The sequence below is a fragment of the Trachurus japonicus genome, chromosome 6, assembly GCF_045865225.1.
Source record: "Trachurus japonicus isolate A0001 chromosome 6, Traja_1.0".
Lineage (NCBI taxonomy): Eukaryota > Metazoa > Chordata > Actinopteri > Carangiformes > Carangidae > Trachurus > Trachurus japonicus.
In genome coordinates this window covers 20021186-20048857 of record NC_140912.1, presented here as the reverse complement: position 1 = coordinate 20048857, position 27672 = coordinate 20021186, and the positions used below count along the sequence as shown (strand labels likewise).

Here is a 27672-nt window from a genome sequence, read left to right as displayed (position 1 = left end):
GCATCTTCAGTATGAGTCATGGTGTGAAAGACTCACATGCCAGGAATTCCCATCAACACGTGGATTATTCAGATCCTATAGACCTCTAATGTATCCTGACACTTAGAAGATGGATTGTACTAAATGTTTGCATGTTCACTGTCACTATATTTGGAAAAATGGAAATAAACGAATGATCATGCTGCTTTTATCACTTCTAATAGTAAAAAAAAAAAAAAAATGAATGAATGAATTTTTCTACAACCATCACATTGCATCATCACTATAACACAATGTATCAGTCTTCCTCACTTTTAAAATATGAAAGTTAGAGTGTGAATATTGATGTGACACAGACCGCGGGACATCATGGTTCTCAAAACCATTGTCGCGTCTAGTGTTTATATCGCTACAAAGTATCTCCACTTATTATAAAACGAGGCGGCTAAACGGATGATGTGCATCGACTCACTGCAGCATCCGGCCTAGGCCCTAGGACGTGACATGAGACACATCTCGGCAGCAGCCAAAGACCCACCCTCATTAGCATGTGCACGTAACGTCCACGGAGGAGGCTGTCTTTAAATACGGAGAGTCGCCGCCTCCACAGCACCACTTCTGCGGAAAAGCTGCACTCAGGAGGAGATCACATTCCAGCTCGGGTTTTTCACCCTTTTAACTAAAGACTCAAGGTAAGTGAAAGGCATCACACTGAAACATTAAGGCAGCATAGCGTGTTGTCCGTTTAGGAGGTATAGGCTACACTTCAGGCTTATCCCGGAAATGCCAGTGTCTCGCGTGCGTGTTTCATTGATTAAAACAGATGCGCATTTTAAGATGACACGAGGAGGGGTGTGCCGATGTAGGCTATAGAAGTCAACAACGATAGTGACAGGTCACGATTTACATAAGCACGTCGAATCGGTGCGATAACGGGAAGTTTTAAGTGAGGAAGCAACAGGATGTGCGTTTCCCACTTGTTGCAGTGACGCTCATGTCACTGAAATGAATGGAAGGCTAACTTATAAATTATGGACATGCATGATGTGCCAACAGGAAATTATAACACGATCACGTTCAAAATGCATGATTCAAAAGAAATATAATAGATATCCTCTATAATAGATATATGTTACAGCACCAAAGAGGGAGGTGGTTTTAATCAGTTTCCTCTCATTGCATCAGAGCATTTTGTTGATGTAATATACGCAGTATTACACAAGTGCCCTCTGCTGCTAGTGGCGACCATCTTCCAGACAGCAGTGCTGAACCTGGCCCAGGAAATGCACTGATATCACATCACTGGAGAACATGTGTCAGTGAGAGTAATGTTGATGCTGCAGATATAGAATCACTAATGTTTCCGTGCTTTGGCAGACATCACTTTAGGGCCTAGCTGTCTACTGTTACTTTGCATTGGTTACACGTTCTGGTTTAATCAGTCTAATGCTATTCTTGGCACAGAGTTGTGAATGAACCCACGGTTGTAGTATGTTGGCAGCTGCAGGTGATTGTCTGATAACATGGTATGAATGCACCGTGCAGAGAAAGACTAGTTTTTCCTGCTGGTGAATTTTCCACTACAGGTAGAAATACAGAGTTTTGGATTGGGAGTGTGAAACTCAGTGGAGTGTTCACAGTCACCTGCAAAATAGCAAGGCGAAAGACCAGATACTAAAAGCCAGGCCGTGATAACCTGACACCCTGTCCGAGCTCAGTAAACCTTTGCTGACCTCCTGGTGATCAAATGAAGTAAATGTCATGATGCGGTGGAAAGTGTGATAATACACACACATGCACAAAGCCGTCTTAGTGGCTCAATTGTGTGAAACAGCTTCTTATTTATATAATCCAAGGCTTGACGTTAAACATCCATCTCTCTCTCTTTCTCCAACCATATCGCATTAAGTCCCTTTAGCTACTAATAATCCATCTTGTAATCCTCATTCAGTCAAGCTACTAAGGAAGTCACTTGGCTGGTTTGTGCAGCTTATATTGAGACGAGAGCACTGACCAGCAATCTTTTACTGCGAGCTGACAAAGGGGTTGCCTTGTGATGAAGAGCAAACTGAGCCAACACCTCTGGGTCAGGTTCTGCTGTGCCATAAGCTTCTAGCTCCTGCCTGAGCGACAGATAATTGGATAAAGGGATGCTCGGTATGACTGTCCCACTTACAATATCTTACTATTGTGTGCAAACTCGCCATGGAGAGGTTTTAAATATCCTCTCAAGGAAGGTAATCCTGTCAGGTACTCTACTACGTGCTTCACTCCACTACACAGTCATGCTGGTGATGTAAACGCCTGCAAAGCGAGAGGGAGAGGGCCCAGCCTTACCAGCCTCAAACAGGAAACATAAATACTAGAGTGTGACGTCAGCCGGGGCTGGTCTGTGCTGCGGGAAGACAGGCTACGGTGCTTTCTCAGGCTCTAGTTGCCATGGAGAATTAAAGAGGCACTGTACAAGCAAGTACAGTCCCTGAACCACTTGAGGAAGTAAAAATGGGAGAGGGTGGTAGATTATTGAGAAAGAAACTGGAACTTGTGGTTGATCAAAATTGTGTTTTTGGGGGTTATGAAAAGAGCACGCTCTCACTTCTGTAACGATGATGAAATTCAAGGGAAAGCCACGCTTGACTCATTGTGGGATGACAAAGCAGTCACGTACGCCCTTGTGAGGGCTTGGCAGGAGGTGCCACATGCGTTATACAGGTCTGCTTTACTGCCTCACTCTTTCCACTCTCACTCTCCTTTCTTACTACATCCTACCTCTTCTTTTAAATCTTATCTTCCCTCTTTCCCCTCTTTCTCCCACATTCTTTACTCCATATGTCTTTAATGTCACTTATGGTGTCATACCTCTCACTCTCTTCAGATGACCACCAAGGAGAAGCTGATCACCCATGTGATGAAGGAGGAGCCTATTGGCACCAGGAACAAGGTCACCGTGGTGGGCGTCGGCATGGTGGGCATGGCCTCCGCCGTCAGCATCCTGCTCAAGGTGAGACGCAAAGAGAGAAAGAGGAGGTGTGATTGAAATGAATGGAAAAAGTTGGGTGATGATGTGTTTGTATTACTGAATAAAAGTGAAGTGCAGATGTATTACAAGCTACAAGAAACAAAAGTGAACTGCTGGGCTGGCATGAGGAGCCATGACCACAGCATTAGCATTATTAATATGAAATATGCAAAATGGTTTCAAAACAGGAACTTCCCTTCTACCATCCTGTCCCACTAACAATAGTTTAGCTTGATCAGTGTCAGATGAGGAACAATAGAGGCCAAGAGAAACCAGGTTGTGGGTCTTTAAAACTATTAATACTGCTACCAAGTCTAGGCAGAGGTGAATAGTGTCATTCTTAGCTTTTATCTCCATATTGTTAGCTGGGCATAACCTACAGGTCAGGCACTTACAGTAAGCTTCACTGTAGCATAATAGATTTGTTGTAAGATATACACTGTTGAGGTGCGTTGAGCTGTCAGAGGGACTTACTGTGTGTACTGTATATCATCAGGACTTGTGCGATGAGCTGGCTCTGGTTGATGTGATGGAGGACAAGCTGAAGGGTGAGGTCATGGACCTGCAGCACGGATCTCTCTTCCTGAAGACACACAAGATTGTCGGTGATAAAGGTAAAAAAAAAAAGAATACAAAAGTAAAGATGAAAACCTTTGACTACTGATGAATTTGTTGGATGTTGAGTGATCTGTAATGAAATGATGATGATTTTTTTTTTTTTTCTCACCAGACTACAGTGTGACAGCTAATTCCAGGGTGGTGGTCGTGACCGCCGGTGCCCGCCAGCAGGAGGGTGAGAGCCGTCTGAACCTGGTGCAGCGCAACGTCAACATCTTCAAGTTCATCATCCCCAACATCGTCAAGTACAGCCCCAACGCAATCCTGTTGGTGGTCTCCAACCCAGGTGAGGCTAAGAGGGAGGCAGGGAGGGAGGATGGGAGTGTGATAAAAGAAAGGTGTGGGCCTTAGACTTGTAGATATAGGTCCAGATCAATAACTGATCATTTCTCCTGTTGTTCTTCACACTCTCAGTGGACATCCTGACCTACGTGGCCTGGAAGCTGAGTGGTTTCCCCCGTCACCGCGTCATCGGCTCTGGCACCAACCTGGACTCCGCCCGTTTCCGCCACATCATGGGAGAGAAGCTCCACCTCCACCCTTCAAGCTGTCACGGCTGGATCATCGGCGAGCACGGAGACTCCAGTGGTATGCAGCTGCGACTAAAAATAAAATCTCAAGTTAGCCAGTCTCCTACTGTACTTCGCAGTTACTCTTTAATCTTTAATAAATCTTGATTTTAGCCGGATCACATGTATGTTTTATGTCAACATATCTGTCACTATTGATACAATTTTCATATTCAACATCAACTAACCGATTACTATTACGTGTCTGTTTCTCTTAGTGCCTGTGTGGAGTGGTGTGAACATTGCCGGAGTTTCTCTGCAGTCTCTCAACCCCAAGATGGGAGCTGAGGGTGACACTGAGAACTGGAAGGGTGTTCACAAGATGGTGGTTGATGGGTGAGTATGGTTTAGATTTCAGTATAACACCAATGAGATAGAAAAAGAAAAAAAAAACTCCACATTTCCTTGTCTCACACTCCTCCATGGGTATAGACACCATCTGTCCAGCCTTGGAGTGATAAACATGATGGTTTATTGAAACAGATCTTTTGGGTTTAATGCCCCACAGTCACAGCTGCTTATTAAGACTAAAAATCCCAGCAGGCACAATTGAGTATAGTAAGAACCGACTAACCCCAGGAAGGAATTCAACCAGATAAATGAGCCAAAGGCAAGCAGAGACAGGCACACAGTGCACCGCTGTGTTATGGTTTCACTAGAGCCCGGCACTTGGTAATATAATAGCCATGTTTACTCCCTGTTACATAATACAGTAGAGCTCATGGCCTCACTAAGACTCCCAGGTCTGCCTTAATGAAATAAATGGAAAACTTAAATCCAGACTGCGGAAAGGTTTTTCTCTCAAACAAATATAATTAATGTGATCTATCCATGGTACTTAACTCAATATTGCAACATTGGTTTCTGTAATCTTTGATATTTTATCATAATTGCCTTATCAGCGAGACAGCCTGACCTATCTCAGCTCAGGTGTTTAGGGACAGTCATGTACAACACAATAGGTGATTTATCTTGGATATTGGCAAAGGTATTCAGGTATAAAAGAAAGTATGTCCCAACGGAAAAGAGGTGACAAAGCGCACCCCTCTCTGTGTACTCAGCCAGCAGAGGAAAGGCTTTATTCTGAGTAGACATTGTTGACACTTCTGTCAAATGTATCAGTGAGTTACGAAACTGCACTTTATATCATGGATTTGAGTCTGTGGTTGTTGGTCATTTAAATAACTCATTGCAGACCAGATTGTATGTGCCAACTCTCTGCAGCATGCATCAAGCTCAGCAGCACAGCAGAGGCTCTGAATTTACCAGCATCAGCCAACACCCAGCTAAACTGATAAATTCTCAGCATGACAAGATGGATAAGGGATATTAGAGGACAATGAAAAACATAGTCCTAAATGCCAACGTGAACTAGCAGCTTGACTTTCACTTGAGTCCAGGAGAGAACCTGTTCTCATTATTTTCATATATTTGTGTACACTGCAGAGCCTATGATGTCATCAAGCTGAAGGGCTACACCTCCTGGGCCATCGGCATGTCTGTGGCTGACCTGGTCGAGAGCATCACAAAGAACCTGCACAAAGTGCACCCAGTGTCCACACTGGTCCAGGTGAGGAAACTGAGAACAAGATGGGGGAAATCCTAGATGACAATAATCATCCTGTTGATACTGGAATTGAGTCTTCTTGAGTCAGCCTGCTCACTCTGTCCTATGTCTTCTTCTTCCTTTCATCTGTTAGGGCATGCATGGAGTGAAGGATGAGGTCTTCCTGAGTGTCCCCTGTGTCCTGGGCAACAGCGGTCTGACAGATGTCATTCACATGACACTGAAGCCCGAAGAGGAGAAGCAGCTGGTCAAGAGCGCCGAGACCCTGTGGGGCGTGCAGAAGGAGCTCACCCTGTGAAGAGCTTTCCTCTGAAGTCTTCAATCCACACTGAACACCACGTGGTCAACCCCAACCTACTGTACCTCCTGTGTCCCTCGTGGCAACGGATGAATGAGACCTTTGAATATCTACAAAGAGAAAAAAAAAAGGCCAAGTGTTTGTAGCTTAACTAGTGGAAGCTAGATTTTACCATCAGATATTCGTGCACGGATGTCATTGTCCTTTGCCAGTCCCTCTCCTGCCTTCCTCCCTCCCTGTCATGACTGAATTTCTGGAAATACGTCTCATACTGTATCTTAGCCTTTGATCTCAGCCTGTTGGAGAGAGGAGGTTCCTGTCTGTCTGTCTGTCGTCAGGTGTAAAGCCTATGCATTTTGAACGTACTCCTACTGTATACTGTTACTGTTTCTTCCGTACACTCCGTGTTTGTAGTTGTATGTATCCAGTGTATTCTGTGATTGTAACCAGTTGGTCTTTCCCACTTGGTAACCTCTGTTTATTTTTTTTATTTGGAGTATAATGGAGACATTCCATTCTCTGAGGAGGGCTTCCTAACCACCCAGAGTCATAACAACACAGTTATAAATATATCTATCACAGGGCCAACATCCTGTGATACCAAAGTACCTTATCACTTGAGATAAAAAAAAAAAAGCAATGCTGCATCTTCTGGGTGGCATTGAAGCCTTCTCGAACAAACCTAACCACAAGTGCACTGACAGAAAAACCAATTTCAGAGACAGCTGCTGTCAAGAACGGTTACATCTCAGAGAATTAAAGGTGTTGCCAACAGGGTGACTTGCCATAGTTGAACTCAGCAAAGAGATAACAGAGAGCCAATGGGAAACAGTCGGCTATGATGATGACCATGGGTCAGGTTATGAATCATAACTGAATGTAACAATCCTGAAGAAGGTGTTTGCGCACCCTAATTACCCTCAAAGGGTTTTGTATTTATTTTTCTCCACCTGACTCTGGAAATAAGGATATCAAAAGAGAAAATGATGATATTATTTATCACTATTAATACTGTCAAGATCTATTTATGTATCAATGTTACAATAGATAGGGACAATCCCTCACTGACTCACTGAGGAACTCTGCCTGTCCTGGCAGGTGGGTATTGATTTTTATTTGCTGTAATATCAAATAAATCTGCCAGGATACTGATACAAGTGTGTCTCTTTGTTCCTTTTCTGTGTTTCCTCCTCCACCCAGGAAAAAGATAGTCAACACGTTCAAAGGGGAAGGTTTAGGGTTAGTCTCATCTGTTCTCACTGCTCATGTACGGATCAGCATGAGGCAGATTAAGAGGTTTTTATGTAGGAAACCAAAACTAGGACATTAACTACATACCACTGCGCCTGCTGAAAATAGCATCAACAACACATCAACAAAAAAAGATCTCACAGAGATGAACCATTAAATCAGATTTCTTTTATTTGTACTGATTTACATAAATCTACAGATATAAAAGAACAGGTGGTTGAATTGGAAACAAGAAAAAAAAATAACAGCAGATATTCTATCATACAATTCAAAGTGCATTTAGTAAAAGGCTAATTTAAATGAGACATGTTTTGCAAACTTTACATAAGTTAACTTTTTGATTAGTACAATAGTTCTTTATTTTTTTTTGTACCCTCCAACGCTCTGGCTTTATTCACAACTTTTTACTGAAAACCTAAACTTCACAGCAGAGCTGAGAATGAGTGGACAACACAAAGAAAAAAGAAACATAAACCAAGATACAGATTTTCTTTTGTAATACCTTATAGAAATACGTATGTCAAGACTGCCCACCTAAATTTGAGACCGTGTACAGAGCGAAGAGACCACTGTACATGATTGACTGGTTAGCGCAGTCAGACTGGAGGGTAAACCTGAGCAGCTGACACACAGAGAGAGAACCTCACTCACACCATCTGAAGGAGATACACACAGATCAGGGGAAACAACTTACAATAGTGAGAGCAAGTGGATGGGGACTCAAAGTTCAGCTCATTTGACAGATCCCAACAAGACAGAGAAGATGCACAGTTCAGGTCGTCGACTATCCCTTCTACTGTAGGAAAATCGATCCATTTGACTCCATCGCTACTTAACATGACCCAGACCTCTTACAGCATTAAATCCTGAGGCTGAACCCCTGTCCTTCCTTCCTGAAAGGTTGCCTAGGGTATTTATATCATAGCCTAACCTTTTCATTATGAGGAGTATGGACATGCAGGGTTCTCTACAAAGCCCCTCTTTACTAGCCCCTAACAATTTGTGCTTACTAGACAAATGACTTTGTCTGGCAATGGTATTGTTAGCAGAACACGTTGGCTACCCCGCAGTGCAGCAAGCACAGGTTGACACCCTAACTCGCTGCACGACATCCCGCTGCACCACAAACACTTAGGGCAAATGTCACATACCCTACGCACAAAATAGGCTTGTTCCTCACTTTTACCAATATGGTATGTGTCGTACAGGTTGCAGGATTTCATGTCAGCCACAGTGCGTGGTTCACAGCAAAGTGACTGGTTTTCTTGGATATATTGGGGCACAAGAGTAAGGTGTGGGTCACGACTGTTAATGCATAATGATTTCAAAAATGTATTTGGTCAGATCATAATACAAATATTGTCACACAACAACAACTGTGGCGACACAGTTTCAAATGTCACTGTGCTAAAACAAGAAAGCCCAATTCTTCATAAGTGTTGCTCTTCAGATTTCATAGGGAAAGACAGAAATGGAGAAAGAAGGGAGAGGAAGAGAGGAAGGAAATATAGAAGCTTCCAGGTAGTCAGTGTGGGTCAGTAGAGGTCACTGAGGCCGGCAGTCTTACGGGCTTTCTGCATGAGGGCACGAAGCTGGAACTGCTTCCTGGACAGGAGGCGTACATGCTGTAACAAAAAGAAAGTAAGAGTCAGTTCAAAAGAAGACGGCTATCACGTGTTTCCCCTGTTTTCTCGTGTGATTTGCTGGTGCTGAACTGGTCACCTTGAGGAAAACTTCCAGATCTATAACGCCCCTACGCAGGGCCTCTCCCAGGTAGAAGATGGTGTCCTCAATTGCATTCTCCTCTGCATACAGGTTCAGGATCTGTTTGTACAGCGGGGCCGTGGGCACAATGACATCATCAATGTCATTGTTCTCCGATTGGTTCTCCATCTTCTCCAAGGCCTCACTCAGCTCCTCGTCCTTTCTCTTCAGCAGCTCAATGTTTCTGTCGACCTCAGTCTTGCAGAAAGCATAGAATCATTGTTTAATTTGGTTCTCATTAAAAACATGCTGATAAACAGAGATTCAACACTTTGAAAGAGACATCTCACCACTTCCTGGTCCAGTCTTGAGACCATCTCCTCCAGTTTCTGATGTCCCTTCTTCAGGTCTTCCTCTGTTCGCTTCAGGGCATCAAGCTCAGCCTGAGCTCTGTCCATCTCCTCCTTCATCCTCCAGCGAAGCTTGTCACTTACTGCGGAAATCAGAGATGCGCGGATGGTGTCCTCACCAATGGTGCCATCTCGGCTCTGACCTTTAGACAAAGAGGTAAAAAAGTGAGAATGACAGTTGTTAGGTGTGAAATTGTTATGTTTGGCACAGGCATCTCTGTCAAGCATTGACAATATGAAATTAGGCAAAACTGAAAAAGATAACATTTTGCAGTGACACAAGTCCAGAACCAAGTCAAAGCACAGCACTGAGCCACATGACCAAGGTATGTATGGATATGAAATTCAAGGAAAACTAACACGCATCTTTGTAAAATGCCTTTCACAAACCTCAACAACACTACATTACTAACTCATTTGATGGTTTGAAATGGCTAGAGCGGGTATGTTAAAAATAGTGCTCCAAAATTTTGCAAAAATATCAAGCTTCCTTTGAGATATGGTAATTTTGAATGACACAGCATAAGACTCATCATTTCCCCACTGCAACCACTTAGTGACCCCTTGTGGTCTGTATTCATCTGCCTCCATTATGTTTCTCCCAGTATTAACTTGGGCTCCATCTTCATTTTATCGCCCATCTGTAATTAACTGAGATTAGATGCTCATTCATTTAGGTTATAGATTGAATGTTATCCATGATGAGTGTTGTTAGAGCTCTACAAAATCATAGTGTTCATAATATTTTATTTTAGCTTTAAATTCTGACAAATCCCAGGTTATGCAATTGAAAATACCATGACAAATGTCTTCAGAGTCAAGACCACCTCATGTGCAGTCTGGAGTCAGCACTACAAATGTCAGAGTTGATCAGCCTTGAGATCTGAGTAGTCTACAGGCAAAGCCATTTCTTCTCTAAAAATAGGAGACGGCTTACACTCCTCCTGCCTGCTGGTCAGTGACCAGCATTTCACTGGTGCTAACTGATGTTGGAGCAGCAGATGGGTCCTATGATCATGGGTCTGTCTTTGTGTGGAGTTTCTGTTCCTATCCTAAACATAGCGCTCTGTGCTTCTAAAGGTATAGGGTGTGGGAGCTGGAGGAGACTGTTTTTTCCCCTTCAGGCCCATCCTACCCTTTGGCCTTTAAACCTCCCCACTCTAGTTACAGAAACGACCTTTTGGTGATGGCTCAGCGAGCCACTGAAGTCACACAGAGGGTGAGAGAGTTTGAGTCAGAAGGTCAAGTGTCTTCATTGAGGGTTAAATCAAGACCATGGAAAGACGAAAAGGCATTGTTTTGTCTGGAGTGAATTAATCTTTGCCTTCTTATGTAATTGAATCACTGTAATGTAATATTTCAATAAGCCAAATATCATTTTATACATTTACGTGTGGAATACATTTGTGGAGAAATTCACGCAATAATTTTTTTTTTTTTTTTCAATCCAGTGCAGATTTAAAATTTCTAGTGCATCCCTGATATAAAACTGAAATAAACCACCTCAGATACTAAATGTCATACATACCAACTGTAGAGACTGGAGTCTGGGTTGGGTAATGTGTAGTGCCTGCAGTTGCAGGATAAGAGTTGCCTCCTGGGTACTGGTATCCTGGGTAGCCTCTGCAAATAGTTATATTATCAATACATAACTGATGCTTTCAAACCAAAGTCAGTTTCAGTGTTTTTAGTTTTTATATGTGACAAACAGAGCCAGGACAGGTGTTTTGGGACATACAGTACACATGTTAGCTGTAGGTAACTACTTGGCAAACATCTTACCCTGGATTAGGATTTGGGCCGTACGGTGACACCGCAGGCATGCCAGGCATGTAGGAAGCTAAGGAAGACATAGATAGTGAAACATTCAGATCAAAGGACATACAGGTCAAAATATTATTCATCTCTCTCACTAGAACACATTTACTGTCAGTGTCAGTGATGTGCTGTGAGCTCCATCTGGTGCTGAAGAAAATAAATGCATAGAGGCGTTTCTTATATCCATAAATGGGGTCTAAGACATATTACTAACACCTTACAGTACACTGAGCAGTGCCCAATACGTAAATGCGTATAAATATATAACATAAATAGCTCTATAGGTAATATATGACTTTGTATGAAAACAATCTGTGATTCAATGTGGACAACACTTAAAATACCTAGATTGCTTCGTTTATGACAAAAATTTGTTGTCACTCACGGTTTGGGGGTCCAGCTGCTTGGAAGGCTTGGTAGGGAGCTTGTGTAGTTGGACGTGAAAACACAGGAGGCTCCTCTCCAAACACCACAATCATCACCTGAATCAGGCCATACAGGTCTGACTGAGGCTGTAAAATACACAGTGGATGTAATTATTAACCATACGACTGCCCCTCTGATTATCAAAAGGAAAGTTACAGGTTAAATATTCCTTAGAGCTTCAGCTACATTTTTGGCCCTTGTGACTTCCCCTTTTTGTGCTGATGACTAAAAATGCTAAATATATGCAAAATGTTCCTCTTACACTTTGGTAGAGCATCTACTATTTCAAAAATGTCACCGCTGTAGTCACACCTCAAAATGTCTTAAACAATATTTGTGCTTCTTATAAATATTATTTTATACATTTCATATACTGTCAAAACTGTGGGTAAAAATACTGACTGATAACCTCACACTTACATGCTTCCACTCATGTAAATAAGGCAGGTAGATCTTGCCATTGGCATCGATGTGCTTGCCAGTTTTGATCATCATCGCACTGGTAGGTTTGACAAAACATATAGGAGGGTTGTAGGGATATGTGTCGAGCAGCCACAGACACACTGGGATGTTGTAGACATTGCCTAATGGATACAAACACACAGAGTTAAAATGTGGCAGTTAAGTTTCAATATGCTCTTTCTCTGCCCTTAAAGGGATACTTCCCCCAAAATCAATAATTCACCAATTTTCTACTCACCATCATGCCAAGGAAGGGTTTGGAGAACTTTCGGAGTTATCAAAACGCTTTTGGAGTTCCACGGGGCGTCCGGCTGGCAACGGATTTTCATGTAGTGGTGGCGGATTGTGCTCACTTTTGAATCGTCCAAAACACACACTATGAAACATTCAAATACCTCCATACTGTTGTCCGTACTGACCCAAGTGTTGTGTGCATGCGCGAGAATTGTTGCGAGATGTTCGTTCGTAGTTGTTGGATATATGATGTAAACACGGAAGAACATCTCGCAGCAAATCTCGCGCATGCACACAAACATCAACAGAGCCACTGGGAGCTACTACAACAAGGCTAAAAATATTTTTTCCGAACAACTTTTTCTCGTTGCGGCTTCAGGACACTTGACGACCAGTATGGAGGTATTTGGATGTTTCATAATGTGTGTTTTGGACAATTCAAAAGTGAGCACTATCCGCCCCCATTATATGAAAATCTGTTGCCAGCCGGACCCCCCCTGGAACTCCAAAAGCGTTTTGATAACTCTGAAAACCCTTCCTTGGCATGACGGTGAGTAGAAAATTGGCGATTTATCAATTTTAGGTGAAGTATCCCTTTAATGCTTGATAAATTACTTTCTGTCATAAGAAATGACATATTAGAAAACTGGTTAGTCAAGCACAATACAAGACTCAATTTTTTGTAAGCACATGCTCGTTCTAGAATTGTGTGTGTCTTGGATCAAACCACTTCTCTCTATATATCCCTTGAATTGACACAAGTACGTATTTGACAATTTGGGCCAAAACAGTACAAGATAAATAGAGCATGGTAGTGCAAGCAGACAAGTGAGAGAGCAAAAGGGAAGATGGAGCAATGAAAGGAACATGTTGCAATATGGTTTTATACAGAAAGTGTTATTTAGAAAATAAGAAAAACATTCTTCACCTCTGTAGCTCACTGGGACTGTTCCTGTTAAACTCATGAGGTCTCTTGTGGAGCCATCATTAAACACTGAAACACAAGATGAGTGCCCGTTAACAACTAAAACAATTTTGATACAGTGTAAACAATTATATAAAAGACATAACTGTGATCAAAGGGTCAAACAGTGGAAATTAGTATCATTTAATTTACCATAAGCATCCATTACTGGCTTCAAGTCTTTGTACTGGGAAATGACATTGGTTATCTCACGGACGGTCAGATCTCTGTATTTGTATTGCTGTACCATGAAAGAAAAGAGGAGAGAGGGAAAAAAACACATTTAGTTTCAAGGTTTAGAAAGCATTAAACCTAACTCTTCTCTCCTGTTCTAATCCGATGCCATCTTTAAAGTGTAACTTATACTCTCAACATTTTCATTTTCAAAATTTCCTTGATAAAAGTAGACACTTTAAAATCTATAGTTCGTGCAACAGCCTATTGACATGTAGAATAATGTTGGAAAACTGACATTTAAAAACAGCCATACACAGACTGGGGGTAGTTGCTCTGGAACATGTTTATAATCAATCGTTAGCACTAAACTCAACACTAGCTACGTGGCTATGCGAGATAGCCGGAAGCTAGTGTTAACAAGCTAGCCGTATAGAGTATTTACAAAAGCGGTCATTTTACACAACTCAAAGACCAAATCCAAATGTAATGTTTTATAATTGTCCAGAAAGTGCCTGATTATTAAGCATATCAAATTCCTGGAACTGATCAGGGGCTGTCTAGTTAACAGCGCCATGTTTAGTGACGGTAACATTAGTTAGCTGACTTGCTACTGTTGCCCACCAAGTACAGCAAAACAGTTGAAGCAGGAGGCTTACCTTCAGCATTTTCTTCAGGGCACCTTCGTTGACAACTGCCATGGTTTCGGAGTGTTTGTTATCAGCGGCTTTTAAAATGCGTTAAATGGGTGAACAGCTGTTTTTAAGGCCAGCTGGGGTGACAGCTAAGGCAAGCTAACGCCAGCTAGCAGGGCTTCACTGGATGCTAGGCTAACGCCCAGCTTCGGGCCTGGCTAATAGTCAGGGCAGCGATCTGGTTTCTATATGAAACCCTCCGGTCCAGCACAAGTGGTGCCTCTGTTGTCGAAGCGCCGAGATCCAGCAGTTGTGGACAGAAAACAGATACAAATCAATAGTTCTGAATAGAGGCGTGAAAACAAACACCCGATTATCAACAAAAGGAAGCAGTACCTGACTACTTCCTGTCCGCCGCCTGCGTCAGTTCCACGGTGTGATCCAACCCTGGTCCAACCGGTCAAACCACCAGAGTCCAGTCCACACATTACAAAGCGATAGACTACTTACATTTTCTTGATAGCTTTATATCGAACGTGATTGTAATTGATAAGAGAGGTTTGACTTTATATAGCACCTGTGGAACAGTTATAGGCACTGTCTTCTTTGCATGGCCTAACCTTGTAGCCAATTGTTTTTAGATTTATTTTACATGTGGCCTCCAGAAGTGTGCATTTGAATTAATCTGAAGTTTATTGGGTGTTGTGTGTCAAGCCTACTTTTATTCTGTCTGATTAGATTGTGTTTTGCTTTTTTATTAAAGTGCTGCTGGGACTAACTAATTTCCACCTAGTGATTAATAATAGGCTATATCAATCAATCAATCAATTAATCAATCAATATTTTATAAGACAAAAGTAGGCTAAAGAAATTGTTTCTAAAACTGTGATGGTGTTTTAATTGCACAGTCAAAATAATAATACATTTGCAATTGCAGTCTTTGGAAATAGTTGGACTTTATTTTCTTACAGATTTGGGTTAATCAAGGCTTTTAATATTTTATATTTTCACACAGTAGCCTAATTAATATCTACCAAAAAGCAAAGCTGGATTGAGTTGACAGAATTTCTGTTCTGCTCTTGTGTCAAAATTAAATCAACCACACCCTGCTGCATTGTGTTTGCAGTTGGGTGTGTAGCAGCCTATAATGGTCCAAAGACCCAATCTTCTGTGGCCACAACAAATGCAAGAATATTACACAATATTATTATTTTATGAGCTACCTGTAAAGACATGGCTATTCAAATAGGCTACCATTTGTTTATAAGAAAAAGAAATCCATAACATTTCTTTAACATTCCCATCAAACATAGCAGATATCTTTTCATCGGGTTCTGTTTGAAATTTACAGTCCTAATCATTGAATATGGGCACGGCATGTTTTCTATTGTCTTAAGTCATTAATTCATTATCTATAAAACAGTCAATGGATACCATCGGACACTGTACACAGTATAAAACACACAGGCAACACCAAATAGTAGCTATTTACACAAATTATTGTCACAATTATTGTACACAATAGACTAACAGTTGGTTTCATTTTCCTGCTGGAAAGGTTGACCATCTTCTCTGGGTAAAGACAGATAAAAACTCCCATCTGTTCTTGAAAGCACCTCTGCTTGCCTCTGGAACTGTAGCCAACCTAAAGAAACAAAGAAGGCGTCTTATCAGTCAAAACAGATTCATAAACGTGTTGACCTGAGAAAGATATTGTGAGCCTTAGAGTTATGAGGGGTGAACCTAGATTCGTGTTTAATCATGTTTGGCCTAGATATGAATCTTGGTTTGTCTTATCAACATCAGCTTGTATCTAGGGCATCGACACTGTTGTTGGTTTGAAACAACATGGAGCCTTGCTGTCTGACAGTTTGAGTGTTACTTACATGAGGCCTGCTCGGGTTCTGGTTGAGGAGGCTGCATACACACTGGAGGAAAGTCTCCAAATATGGCTGTCATCACCTGTAGCAGGCTTACAAGGTCACACTCACCCTGATGAAGGAAAGGAAAAGTTACATGCACCAAAGTAGCACGGCCTTAAAGCTCTGAACCACACTGTGCTGAACATGCAGTGCCAGCAACTATCATTCCTTATCAACCCTGTTCCAGTCAATTTTGTCAAAGAGCAAGATAATGTTTCAGTACAGTAGTAAAATAATAACAACAATAATAAAAAAAACAGACATGTGAAAACTAAACAAAGCAAAAGGTTAAATTGTTTCAATAAATAAATATGTTGGAAGGTATATTTAATGTCCAAAAAGGAGTAGGCTGAAGTGAATACTTATTTATGCCTACCCCTTTTCCTTTCAAATTAAATCTTATATTCCTGTGTACCTTATGCAGTCCCATTATGTTCACATATACTCACGTTCTTCCACTCTTCCAGGTAAGGCATCATCACTTCACCATTGCTGGAGATAAACTTTCCCGTGATGATCATCATCTCATGTGTGGGTCTGACATAGCAGATGGGTGCAGTCTGGGGGTAGCTTTCCTCAAGCCACAAGCATATGGGGGTGTTATAGGTCTTGTCTTGTATAAAAACAAGGGAAAGGGTATATTTTATTTTACATATTCCCAGTGATGTCTTTTTATTTTTGTTATTTCAAATGACCAGAATCAACATGAAAGCGAACATCTGATTGCAATACAGCTGATAAAAAGGGATTACAGTAAAAAATGTGAAATGATTGTTACCATTATATAAGACAGGAATGGTTCCGGTGAGAGTCATCAAGTTCTTTCTGGTCCCATCATTGTAAACTGTGTGAAAATGGATTGTATCATTTCCAGTACTTGTTAACATCAACCACATATTGAATAAGCTGAGCAACAGATGGTGAGCTAATATATATATTTTTGCATCTTACCATATTTATCCATTATGGGCACAAGATTTCTGAACTGAGTCGTTACAGCATATATTTCATGAGCCACATGTTTGCGAACATAAGCCTTGAAAACCAAAGGAGAAAAAACAATCACTGAGAAGATCATCTAACAATAGTACAGTACCTTGTTTATGTACAGGTTAGGGAGAGAAAAATAATTTTTCTCTCAATTGTTAATGATTATTCTTACCTTTGGAAGCATTTTCTTTATGGTATCAATACCGTATGACATGTTTGTGGTTTATCCAAAAGGAAAATATAAATTTTACCGTGTCCCAGTCCTCACCCTGTGTCTGTCTGTCTATCTACCTGTCTCTCTGGGGTTTATGGATAACCTCATATCTTTTATGACCTTTAAGAGCCAGTAATGGAAGAGTTTCACAATTATGCAAATTGTCTGCCCTAAAAAGTAAGCTACATGGCTTGAACAAACAAGATTGGAAGACAGCATAATATTGACCCAGTGACTTCATATATGTGAATTTGTAATTTATGACAAAGCTGCCCAGTGCTGGGTTTCTTTCTTCTTCTTCTTTTTTTTTCTTTTTTAAATCTCATTGGTCAGGTGAGGTCATTGTTAGGATCACCCTGCTGATGTATCAGTACCGAAGTCCATTGCTGTTTTGCACTTCCTCACCACTTACCATCATTTTTGCAAAGCGCTTTCAATAATGATCTTGACCTGTAACCACTGTTGGTCAAACAAAGACTGTCTGTTGTCCAACATCTTTAAAATGAGCTCATACTATATACAGTATATAACATATGATTTGACAAATACAATTAAATCAGAAATAATATTAGCCATGCCTCACTGAGCTTCCCATCTTTCAATCCTACAGCTTTTCCTGCACTTCCTTGTTCCCCTTTCAGTTGCTGGAAGTGACCAAATAACATCAGAACTGATAGGAAAAAAGACATTGACACCATGGGTAGATTATTGGGAAAAATAAAGGAAGCATTTATCTGTGAGGTCACTGTGGTCTCATTTGTTTTTCTCTTTGTAGAGTGAAATGCCCAGAGTGGAGGTGTGGCCAGTTCACCTGTTCAAGCCAAAACTTCTCATAAACAGCACTGCTGATGGTAAAACTCACGTCAACACGAGGTTTATGACCGTCCTTTGAACCTCTATCACTGCTTACCCACATCGTTAAAAAGCACATTATGATCCCTCCAGGCAAACAGGGAAAAGATTTGTAAAGACCGTTTATATACACATCCGCTGCATTTACACTCACTGAGGAACAGTTAAAATTGTTTTGATTTTTTCAGAAGAAAAAAAAAGTCCTTGTCAATGATTGTTATACTCAATATACAGAGTAGCCTGTAGGTGGCAGCAAATCTCAAAATGTAAGTGGAACATAGTAGTTTGACAGTTGAAGGATCCAGACACAGTTTCATCTTGACATCTTTATTCCTGTCCTGCAATACATTTTGCCACATTTTCAAAGAGTAAATACATCTTAAATAGCTAAACAGTTGACATTTTCACAAATTCCTTCCACGCATCCATTCCACAGTTAGCAAGGCGAGAAACAAGCCCTTGAGCCCACTGTATCCTTGTGCAAAACTCCCAATGGTCCGTGCAGTCTTTGTCATGCTCGCCAGGTTTTCTGACCTGTATACTTGTTGTGGTTTGCTGGCTGGAGTATCCCTGCGGAAACATGACAGTGATATTCTAATGCAATGGGAATTTGAATGCATAGATTTGTGGAATTCTATGGTATTATTATGAATGTACTGTTTAAAGATCGACAGGGAGAGGACAAGCATACGCTACTATTGGGACCGTAGTTACATGTTACAAACTCCACGCTCTTTTACCATTAGAAGGTTTGAGTACAATGGGTGACGAAATAAAAGTTAGGAACAACACAGCCCGGAGTGGGACCAACCCCTGCATTATTTCAGTGTTGTAAATTTTAAACACGAGGCTTATGTCAAACAATATCCAAAGACTTAAACACATTCACAGTTCATATGTGTCCTCTAAGCAGAGAAATGAACAGTTAATTGATAAAAACAAGTTGACCACTTTCATCCATACAGTAACTAGACTGATGTTATCATAAGTGAAAAAAAGAGTCACTTTAACTGTACAAAATCAATAAAAAATAACTTTGTTTCTATTAAAAGAGACAATGGCAAAATTACATTTGACGTCTTTCATGTTAAGAGGTCTGAGATGTCTGAGGTTTGCATCTGAAGGTTGTTACCGAAACCTGCCTGTAGTGTCTGATACTCCGTACATTTTCATACATTACCAATTCTCTAAATTTGTTATAGTATGATCTGGACTAAAAGTAACATTTTCTAGCAGTTACCATGTCCTAATGTAAGGGAATTTAATGTCATATGAACATGAGAGCAAGACAAGTTGGCTTCTTCTGGGCGTCTGAAGAATTCTCTTTAATTTGTTTTGTTTTTCATTTTCAGTTGTGTTAAACAGAATCATATTCAGACTCACATGCCCTTAAAAAGAAGCACCTTTCAAAAAAAAAAAAAATCAGTGTAGTGTTTTAGGGGCCTGTCCTGTCATTCAAATTCTGTACAGCGCATGTCTAAAATCAACACACTTCTATATCTTTTTAGTCGCACACAGTCAAACATAAACAAAACAATGCAGCAAACAGAACACACAATTGTCTAAGGTCGTGCTTGCTGCATACATGAGGTACAAACTAGCTAACAGAAGGCCAAGTAAACACAGAGCAGTCCATTTCATTTAGGCAGTAAATTAATGCAGTTGTGGAGAGCACAAGCTAGTCATTGTTAAGAAACAAAGCGTTGCACTCCGATAAAACCAATATCCATCACTTGTTACACACAACAGTCCCACACATAAAGTAAATATGGTTATGATGGCATAATTAGCACCTGACCTTTTATTGTTCATCTGAAGAGCTGAGGTGGCAGAGAGAGAGAGAGAGAGACAGAGACAGAGAGAGAGAGAGAGAGAGAAGCAGTTTGAGGATAGCATGGTGTGTGGGAAAACTGAAGTTTGACTCTGAGGCAGGACTTGTGCATTACACTCTGCAAAGCTAACTGGTGACATCCTGGGTGAAACCCTGGTCTCCAGGAGACCTTCCTGGACCCTGATTCCTGAGCCTTATTAACCACAAGGAACAATTCTCACAATCAAAAAAAAAAATCAACCGGTTCTTATTTCATTTAAAACCATAATCTGCCGCTGTGTAACTGTACAAGTGTAGGGCTTTCCTCCTATTCTACAGGCAACCTCTCCAGCTTTAGGAATTGCAAAGATGTCTACATTTTCATGCACTGTACCTCTCCTTCCTAAACCAAAGTAAAACAGGAAAATAAGTAGTCACGAGAGGTGGTTTATTCCCAATACTTTGTGTAAATCGGACAGTAAAGAATCCTATTGCACCAGAACCTACGTACACTAGCCATTACTATTATTATTCCACGAAGACAAGTCTTAGCTTAAAAAAAAAAAAACATCTGAAAGGAGAGAAGGCAGCTGCATTCTGGAAAGTCATCTATCTTCAGATTCTCCATTCAAGATATCTACCCTGAAAAAGGAATTCCAACTACATTGGGCAGGTCATGAAAACTGTCAAATCAGGTGCCATCAGAAATAAACACCCTTGCTCACATAGTGCTCAGTGACATTCGCATCTTCCAATCACAAAAAGAAGCTCCACATCAGAAACTAAATTGAAGACTTTTACAGATAGGCTAACTGTTACAACAACAACAAATTATAGCCATTCCCACGTCAGCCTCCACCCCCCTGAATTCAGTATCATGAAGGGACTACAAAGCCATTCGAGGGGAGCCAAAGGCAGGCAGGGTGGGATGGAGATGTACATTTATGTAAGAGGTGTTGGGGTAACTAAATGTCCATTCCAGTCTTTTCCATTTAAGTCAGTCAGTCCTTCCAGTGGTCAGGTGGGGGAGGAGTGGAATTAGGCGTTCAAGGCGGGAGGGTGGTTGGTGACACCCCCTTTAAGACCAGTGTTGAGACTGAAAACAATAAGTTAGCAGAAAACTTGTGGAGCTACCCAGCGAGACCACAATGGAGTTGACAAAGAGTCATAGTGGTGTTGCTCACAGGTCGACGTGTGGACCAAAAAATGGGACCAGGACCAGGACCAGGCTAGTTCAGGCTAGCCGCTTCGGCAACAATCCAAAATCATCCTTTCCATAAAAAGGTCTATGGTTCAGTCAGCTCTGGTGGTTTCCTTGAGAGCGTTTACTTCAATCATCCTCTTTTTGAAAAAGTTTATATTTCATCATTGAGTTGTTTTATCTTTCTATATTAAAGTCCATGCTGCCACTACGCGCTGTAGCATTTTTCCTCAACGTGCAACAGTCAGCTGCAGAATGAAATGACACAAGAGAAGAGCAGATGTTAGTGACATTTAGCTGTTTCTGGGGAAACTGTCACATAATCAAATTTACTGGGGAGAAATATGGATTCACATTTATTTTTCCTTACAGTTCTAGTGTCAAGTTCCAGTATAACAGACCAATTTACTTATTATATTATTGCGTCAAGAGATAAATGTACATTTTGTCTTACCTGCATCACGATACCACACAGCGACAGCTCATACAGTCCTGACCGCTCTCATCAGGTGGGTTCAGCTTCCTCAGTTTATGCTGTCTGATCTCCCTGACCAGTGTGTAGAAGGCGTCCTCTACTCCCTGTAAACACACATAGAAACACACAGCTCAGTAAAAGCCACATACAGAAGCTTAGAACAAAAGATTATGAGCAGAACATGCCACATTAGAACTGACATCAAACCTCTCAGGTGTACTCGCCGTTGAGAGGTTTTTGCAACATTACCATGGCAACCCTGACCATTTCAGGGACCCTTAATCAAGAAATCATAATAACTAATGTGACGTCATTGCTTGGTTCTTTACATACTCCACCATTTGAATTCAGCTTGTTGTGGTGATGAATGTGTGAGTCTGTATGAACCTACATAAAGTGTCACAGTGAGTCAGACAGTGGGAGCTGTGTGGTGACTTGTCCTTCCGAGGCCTTTTCACATACTGTAGCTCTGTTCTCCAGCTAAGGTAACCTGGCTATGAGTCATCGCCTGCAGCATAATAAAATGTTCCCAGCAACACAAATCACATCGTGCCGCAGGCCATTCACTGTGCTTCATGTGTTAATGCGCGCGCCATTACACACCTCACAACATAAACAAATATTACAGGGCCGTCATCAGAACGCGGCCATAAATTGTTGATTAGACTGATGCAGTATGAATCAGGTACATTTGTGAGTTTGTGGTCTTAAATGTAAGAGAGGAAAAGAGACAGTGCATGTACAGCGTGTGTTAATGTTCACCACCTACCTGTCGTGTCTTGGCAGAGGTCTCAATGTAAGGGATGCCGTAGGAGCGTGCAAGTTCCTGGGCTTGCCTCGTGTCCACTGTGCGCGCTGGGAGGTCACATTTGTTTCCCACAAGCACCATGGGCACATCGTCAGAGTCCTTTACGCGTTTAATCTGTTCTCTGTGAATTGCAAAACAAAAGGAAATTGCAATAACTGACATTTCATTTGCAAAAGAACTCTGGGCGTGTCCTCAACAACCCCGTCTCTGCACAGTTTTATCACAGTGACATATTGAAAATCCTTTCCAGCTTCATAAACAACAGCAGCAGCAGCTTCACCACTGGAGAACCAACCACCCGGGGAGCTCTAGGACCCTGAGGAAGAGCCAGGGCCCCGCTGGTGCTGGGCTGTGCTGCACTGCTGAAGGAGGGAGGTGGAAGGGAGGGGAGGGGAGGGGAGGGGAGGGAGGGGTAGGGATGGACAACAGGCAGGCGGCAAACAGCATTACCTCATCCCTACAGCAGCCAGCGCCAAACGCTAGGCAGCCAGGGGGAACTGAGTGAGAGGAGTGGGTCAGATCAATCAGCTCAGCCCTTCTTCTCCCCCAGCCACAGTGCAGCAGGATACAGCCACTACAGTCAGCCTAGCCCAGCTGCAGTCAACACTGATTATGGTGTTTATGACCACACTTGCTCTGAGACTTGACGGCAAAGCGCACGTCTTTACCTGTTTAGGGTGAAGCAGGTAAAGTCTTATTATAGGCATTATCAAGAATGCCTATAATATTCTCAACCAGGAGGAATATACTGTTAAGATGACCTGTCCAGTTTTAAGCAGTTGCCATGAAGTGTAAGTACACTGACAACACTGGGAAGTTTTGGAAAAATACCTCAGACAATCGTTGCCTGTATAACAGATGACAGATCTTTAAATAACTCAACAGCTCTAACTGGGCCACCACCTATTCTAACACCCAGCCAAAGATCCATGCATGCTTTCACAAGCTGCACAAAGGTTTAACAGTGGGAGAAAAAAAAAAACTCACTGGCCTGCAGCAAGTCAAACAAATGTGTGTGTGCAATAAACTCAAAAAACCCCAGCATAACTGTGAAGGAAGTGGCAAAGCAAATATGCAAGCCTCATACAGGCCACGTGTAAAACTGGCATGTTGGTGTCTGATGTGATGAGCAAGACAGAATGTGGCAAAGACAGAAAACGCTGTCATCTCTCCACCCCCCCTCCCTTTTCTTTCCCCTTCCCTGTCCTTGGGAGCGCTACCTCTCCTCGCTCCTCTAATTGAGTCAGGATCGATTTCATTGGCATCGTGCTGTAATCCTCCAGTTGGGGGCTAAGCTTTCTTTAGCCGTGTTAAACGCTACAGCATGACATCACCCCACTACTGCAGAGAGCTGGCACAGAGACGTATACACCCCCACCCCACCCCCAACACACCCATGGGAGTCCCTGTAACACACACTGCATATACAAATGCACATACACAGAAGCTTAGAGGAGGACTAACAGAACAGAAGCCATTTTTTTGTGCCTGAACTAACTCCACCCTGGCTGGTCTGTAACCTGACCAGCGAATACACATGTTCACATCTGCAACAATAGATCTCGACATGCTCAATGTCAATATCACAATGCTGTGCCTTCTGCTCTCTGTCCTTATTTGATATACACACAAACACACACCTGTACTGGTGAATGTCCTCAAAAGACTTGGTGTTGTTGATGGCAAAGACGCACAGGAAACCCTCCCCTGTCCTCATGTACTGGTCCCTCATGGCGCTGTACTCCTCCTGACCTGCAGTGTCCAGGATGTCCAGCAGGCAGGTCTCCCCGTCAATCACGACTTGTTTCCTGTACGAGTCCTGCAGGGAGAAGGGGAGAAACTCAAACGTTTAGAGAAGTGGTAACAAAAAAAACACCAGTGAAATGTGTGAATGAGCAGAACTTGTGGGATTTGAGGCAACTGTGGGTCAGTTGCTGTCGCTGAGGACGTCACGTCCGTGGCCTCGGTCGCTGTGCAAAGAGCAAAGCAGCATGTACGTACGCAAAGATCTAGAGACGTGAAGTCAACTGACTGCGTATTAAGTGGTATGTGTTATTAATTCCCTGTACTCTTCGAGGTCAAATGAACAACAAGGGATCAGAGGAGCAGGGCATCGGAGCCAATGTTTAGCCTTCCAACACGCAGACACAAAAACATGGAGTGCCGTCCCTTTGTTTGTTAGAGCATAGGGGCCAGGAATGCAAATACACAAAAAGGACATTGTCTGGCCAGAGGCAGGCGTGGTGAGAAAGAGAGGGATAGAGTGGAGTCAGAGAGGGAGAAAAAGAGAGAAAAGAGGAGAAAACACTCTCACTGGCTTCCCTCTTCTCTTTGCAATGTCTTATTTTCATGAGAATATAAGAATTACAAAGAAGGACGGAGTGGATGTGTCTTTCTCTGCCTGGCCATTTGATTAACCAATTAATGAAATTAAATTTGCTTGGTTTGGGACTGAGCTGTCGTCTCCGGGTTTAGACTATGTTCTTCAAGCATTGACATGGGTCTGGACGATTGTGTGAAACAATCACAAACCATCACATGGGTGTAAAGAGGTGTACATCCACACAGCGGTTCAAGGGGGAGCAGGGGAGAGCTTGTGTCTGAAACAATACGGCTTCAGTAACCTTCCACCCAAAAACAAACCTGACACAACAAGAATAATGTGCAAAACACGCAGAACAGAGTCATACCTCTATGGTGGGGTCATATTCATCCACAAAGTGGTTCTGGATGAGCTGAATGGTGAGTGCACTCTTGCCCACGCCTCCAGCTCCTACCACCACCAGCTTATACTCCGTCATCTTTGCCGCTGCTGCTGCTGCTGCTGCTGCTGCTTGCCACACACACACCACTGCTGGAGAGACGAAAGGGAATTAGAGAAAGGTGCAGGGTAGCATACAGTATTACACACATATACACATTATCAGAGCAACTGACACACAACAGCTTTGGCATGATATTCTCCGCCACTGCCCTGCTATGATGCGGTTCATAGCCAGTGGTGGAGACAAAACATATTATGCATTGTCACTACAGTCCAGGGGTGAGAAACATTAGTGTTTTGTGTGAATGTGTTGGAGTGTATGGGTGTGAGTGTGTATATGTGTGTGTGTGTGTGTGTAGTGGGGGCTGAGGTTGAGACCCTCAAAGGGGAATGTGAAAAATGTGCTGAAGGTACTCAATGTTCCAATCCTCTCCCGCTCAGTGTGAGCAGCAGAGAGAGGGTGTGTGTGAGAGGGAGAGCTAGGGAGGCAGCGAGGGAGAGAAAGGAGGGGCACGACACTGGTAGACTGATCCTCATCACTCAGGCTTCACATTACTCATGCCTCTTTTGAACCCAAGGTGAGAGACGCCTCGGCCAAAAATTGTCTGTTGAAAAACACCACAAGAATGAAGTAAAAACAAGAGCTGAAAATAAAAAGATCTAAAAATGTGTAAAGATGTAAAAAAAAAAATAAAAAAATGTGTAAAAGAAATGTAATTGTCCATTCCTAACAAAGCGCTATTGCCAATATTGTTTTGCTTTTGTTGGGTTGGCTTGGTTATTCCACAGGGATCAATCTACAGCAACAAAATGAGAGACCTAAAAGAGGATTTTATGACACCAGGTGTACCTGCAGTTGCCCCCTGTGGAACCACTGAACTCACTTAATAGGTCTAGTCGATGCCCTGACTGTAAATCACAGCGAGTTATTAAAGAAACATGCCAGTCTCTTGAGAAAGAATAAGTGATGTCCATTTTGTGAAGGCTAAAACTGACACAGGTGAACACTGCCTTTACAAGAATGTATGAACCTGGGCCAGTTGAAAACAGAGTCGTTTAATTAAAGGGATATTTCAACATTTTGGCAAATTCAGCCGATCTCAAAACAGCTTGCACCAACAATTAAACCTACTCGGGGATTATGGCAATAGGCGAATTTGCCAAAATGTTGAAATACCCCTTTAAGTAAAGCAGTTCCCACATTGGAGGACATATATTTTTATAGTGGTTGAATTTCAAACCATGTTTTGCATGTTACTCAAAAAAAGGGAAATGTGTATCCCACAAAAGGAATTTCCCATTCCCATTTATTGAAGGCAGGTTTTTAAATTATTGGGTGTGGTGCATATATTCTCTTTCACCTTGGGTCAAAAGTTCAGGGTTGCCACAGTTTATTGGGTTCTCATCCCTTTATCAACAACCTACTGACAGCAGCAGAAAGTAGAAAGCAGAGAGCTATAGGTGGAGTATTGCTAACTAATCCGGATTTGACCACAAAAACAAAGTTTGCTCAGTAAACGTGGAAATTTTGCTGAAAAGCTTGGCTCAATTACGTTATCGCAGTTTGAGCTATTGAGTCAGCTGGGGCCCTGCATGTGTGTACATGTATAGACACGAGCCAGTACAAAGGCACGCACATCATGCATCCTGACATCAACAACCCGCCACAGCGCTGTCTGCTGCTGCTGGCCAGTGAAATTCCACGCGTGTTGCGTCAACTGGTAAAGAGAGAAGTCATCTGGGCGTTATCATTACATACAGTGACAATGTATGACTCAGCTTATTGCAAATTGACCCCAAAAAAAGAAACCAAATCTATGACCTAAAAATGACCTAGTACCAGGCCCTGTCGAAGACACGATGAGTCAGTGATGGAAAAACATGAAGCCATCCAGAGGAATTAAATACGCACAGGCCGGGGCTGGTGTGACCAATAGATCCAGCCGCTGCCGTGGTTACAACCTCAGTTTGACATCATACAAGCATCGGTTGTGATTATCACATCACAGCACACATCTCTGATGACAGATGGGAAAATCACTGGGGTTTCCTATTTACCTGAGAGATTGCGAAATCCCTGAGTGGCTGTTTAGTTCCACTTTCTGTTTGACACATTAGCTAAAAACTGAGCTCCAGATGTTTTCACGCCATTATACGTCAAATTTTGGACAGATTCAGACTCGTATTACACCCTCTTTGACACAGCAAGTCCACCCAAACACCAAGTGAAACCTAAAAGTCTCTCTTCCTTAAAAAGCAGCCTCTCTCGTTGTTAAGGCGGAGCAGTCAAGAATAAAAAAAGGTCACGTGAGGTGAAACATCTCAGTCTGCTCATTGCCACTGTCTCACTTTGCTGAATGCTAACTGAGCTGACAAAAATAATAATCACCAACCTGCACCACCTGCTACAGTGTGTAATCAATCTGTCAGGATTTCACGAGCGCCGCGGGTCACATATGCTGTTTTACCTTCTTCAGGACACCAACTGCCGCCCCCCGAACATAAAAT

The 27672-nt window shown here is 42.2% G+C and overlaps 4 protein-coding genes across 7 annotated transcripts in view; 1 reads left to right on the top strand and 3 right to left on the bottom strand.

Moving 5' to 3' along the window:
- Positions 1–590: 590 nt before the first annotated feature.
- ldha (lactate dehydrogenase A4) lies at positions 591–7207 on the top strand. The gene is made up of 8 exons (XM_085779647.1): positions 591–671; positions 2855–2980; positions 3495–3612; positions 3729–3902; positions 4031–4204; positions 4404–4521; positions 5632–5755; positions 5886–7207. The coding sequence occupies exons 2-8, from the start codon at positions 2855–2857 to the stop codon at positions 6048–6050; spliced, it is 999 nt and encodes a 332-aa protein (XP_085635773.1). The 5' UTR covers positions 591–671; the 3' UTR covers positions 6051–7207.
- Positions 7208–7449: 242 nt separating this feature from the next.
- On the bottom strand, positions 7450–14517 carry tsg101a (tumor susceptibility 101a). Its single transcript, XM_085779639.1, has 10 exons — positions 14153–14517; positions 13473–13560; positions 13284–13349; positions 12080–12243; positions 11619–11745; positions 11198–11255; positions 10944–11038; positions 9356–9558; positions 9024–9263; positions 7450–8926 (listed from the first exon to the last, which is right to left on the bottom strand). Exons 1-10 carry the CDS (start codon positions 14192–14194, stop codon positions 8837–8839), a joined length of 1173 nt encoding a protein of 390 aa, XP_085635765.1. The 5' UTR covers positions 14195–14517; the 3' UTR covers positions 7450–8836.
- Positions 14518–15615: 1098 nt separating this feature from the next.
- Positions 15616–17311, bottom strand: LOC146986063 (tumor susceptibility gene 101 protein). The gene is made up of 6 exons (XM_085779640.1): positions 17213–17311; positions 17002–17086; positions 16829–16894; positions 16500–16663; positions 16015–16120; positions 15616–15773 (listed from the first exon to the last, which is right to left on the bottom strand). The coding sequence occupies exons 1-6, from the start codon at positions 17252–17254 to the stop codon at positions 15655–15657; spliced, it is 582 nt and encodes a 193-aa protein (XP_085635766.1). The 5' UTR covers positions 17255–17311; the 3' UTR covers positions 15616–15654.
- A 1106-nt stretch (positions 17312–18417) lies between these two features.
- The window catches only part of LOC146986056 (GTPase HRas), a 236183-nt gene continuing 226928 nt past the window's right edge, over positions 18418–27672 (bottom strand). For 2 of the 4 annotated variants that reach the window (XM_085779651.1, XM_085779648.1), the window contains exons 2-6: positions 25091–25215; positions 24041–24219; positions 22362–22521; positions 21572–21696; positions 18418–21365 (exon numbers count right to left, since the gene is read on the bottom strand). In XM_085779651.1, coding sequence (XP_085635777.1) covers positions 21577–21696; positions 22362–22521; positions 24041–24219; positions 25091–25201 — 570 coding nt within the window. In that variant the 5' untranslated portion in view covers positions 25202–25215 and the 3' untranslated portion in view covers positions 18418–21365; positions 21572–21576. Of the gene's footprint in view, positions 21366–21571; positions 21697–22361; positions 22522–24040; positions 24220–25090; positions 25255–27672 lie in introns of all 4 variants that reach the window. The other 2 variants (XM_085779650.1, XM_085779649.1) reach the window with 2 other exon arrangements.

Excerpts from the sequence above, each read along its gene's own strand:
- ldha (XM_085779647.1), top strand. The coding sequence starts at position 2,855 with ATGACCACCAAGGAGAAGCTGATCACCCATGTGATGAAGGAGGAGCCT. Across the intron at positions 2,981-3,494 it reads CCGTCAGCATCCTGCTCAAG|GACTTGTGCGATGAGCTGGC; the intron begins GTGAGACGCAAA and ends GTATATCATCAG. Across the intron at positions 4,205-4,403 it reads CGAGCACGGAGACTCCAGTG|TGCCTGTGTGGAGTGGTGTG; the intron begins GTATGCAGCTGC and ends TGTTTCTCTTAG.
- LOC146986063 (XM_085779640.1), bottom strand. The coding sequence starts at position 17,254 with ATGTCATACGGTATTGATACCATAAAGAAAATGCTTCCAAAG. Across the intron at positions 16,895-17,001 it reads GCCCATAATGGATAAATATG|TTTACAATGATGGGACCAGA; the intron begins GTAAGATGCAAA and ends ATTTTCACACAG. Across the intron at positions 16,121-16,499 it reads ACCTGGAAGAGTGGAAGAAC|GGTGAGTGTGACCTTGTAAG; the intron begins GTGAGTATATGT and ends TTCCTTCATCAG.
- tsg101a (XM_085779639.1), bottom strand. The coding sequence starts at position 14,194 with ATGGCAGTTGTCAACGAAGGTGCCCTGAAGAAAATGCTGAAG. Across the intron at positions 13,561-14,152 it reads CCCTGAAGAAAATGCTGAAG|CAATACAAATACAGAGATCT; the intron begins GTAAGCCTCCTG and ends TTCATGGTACAG. Across the intron at positions 11,039-11,197 it reads GGCCCAAATCCTAATCCAGG|AGGCTACCCAGGATACCAGT; the intron begins GTAAGATGTTTG and ends AACTATTTGCAG.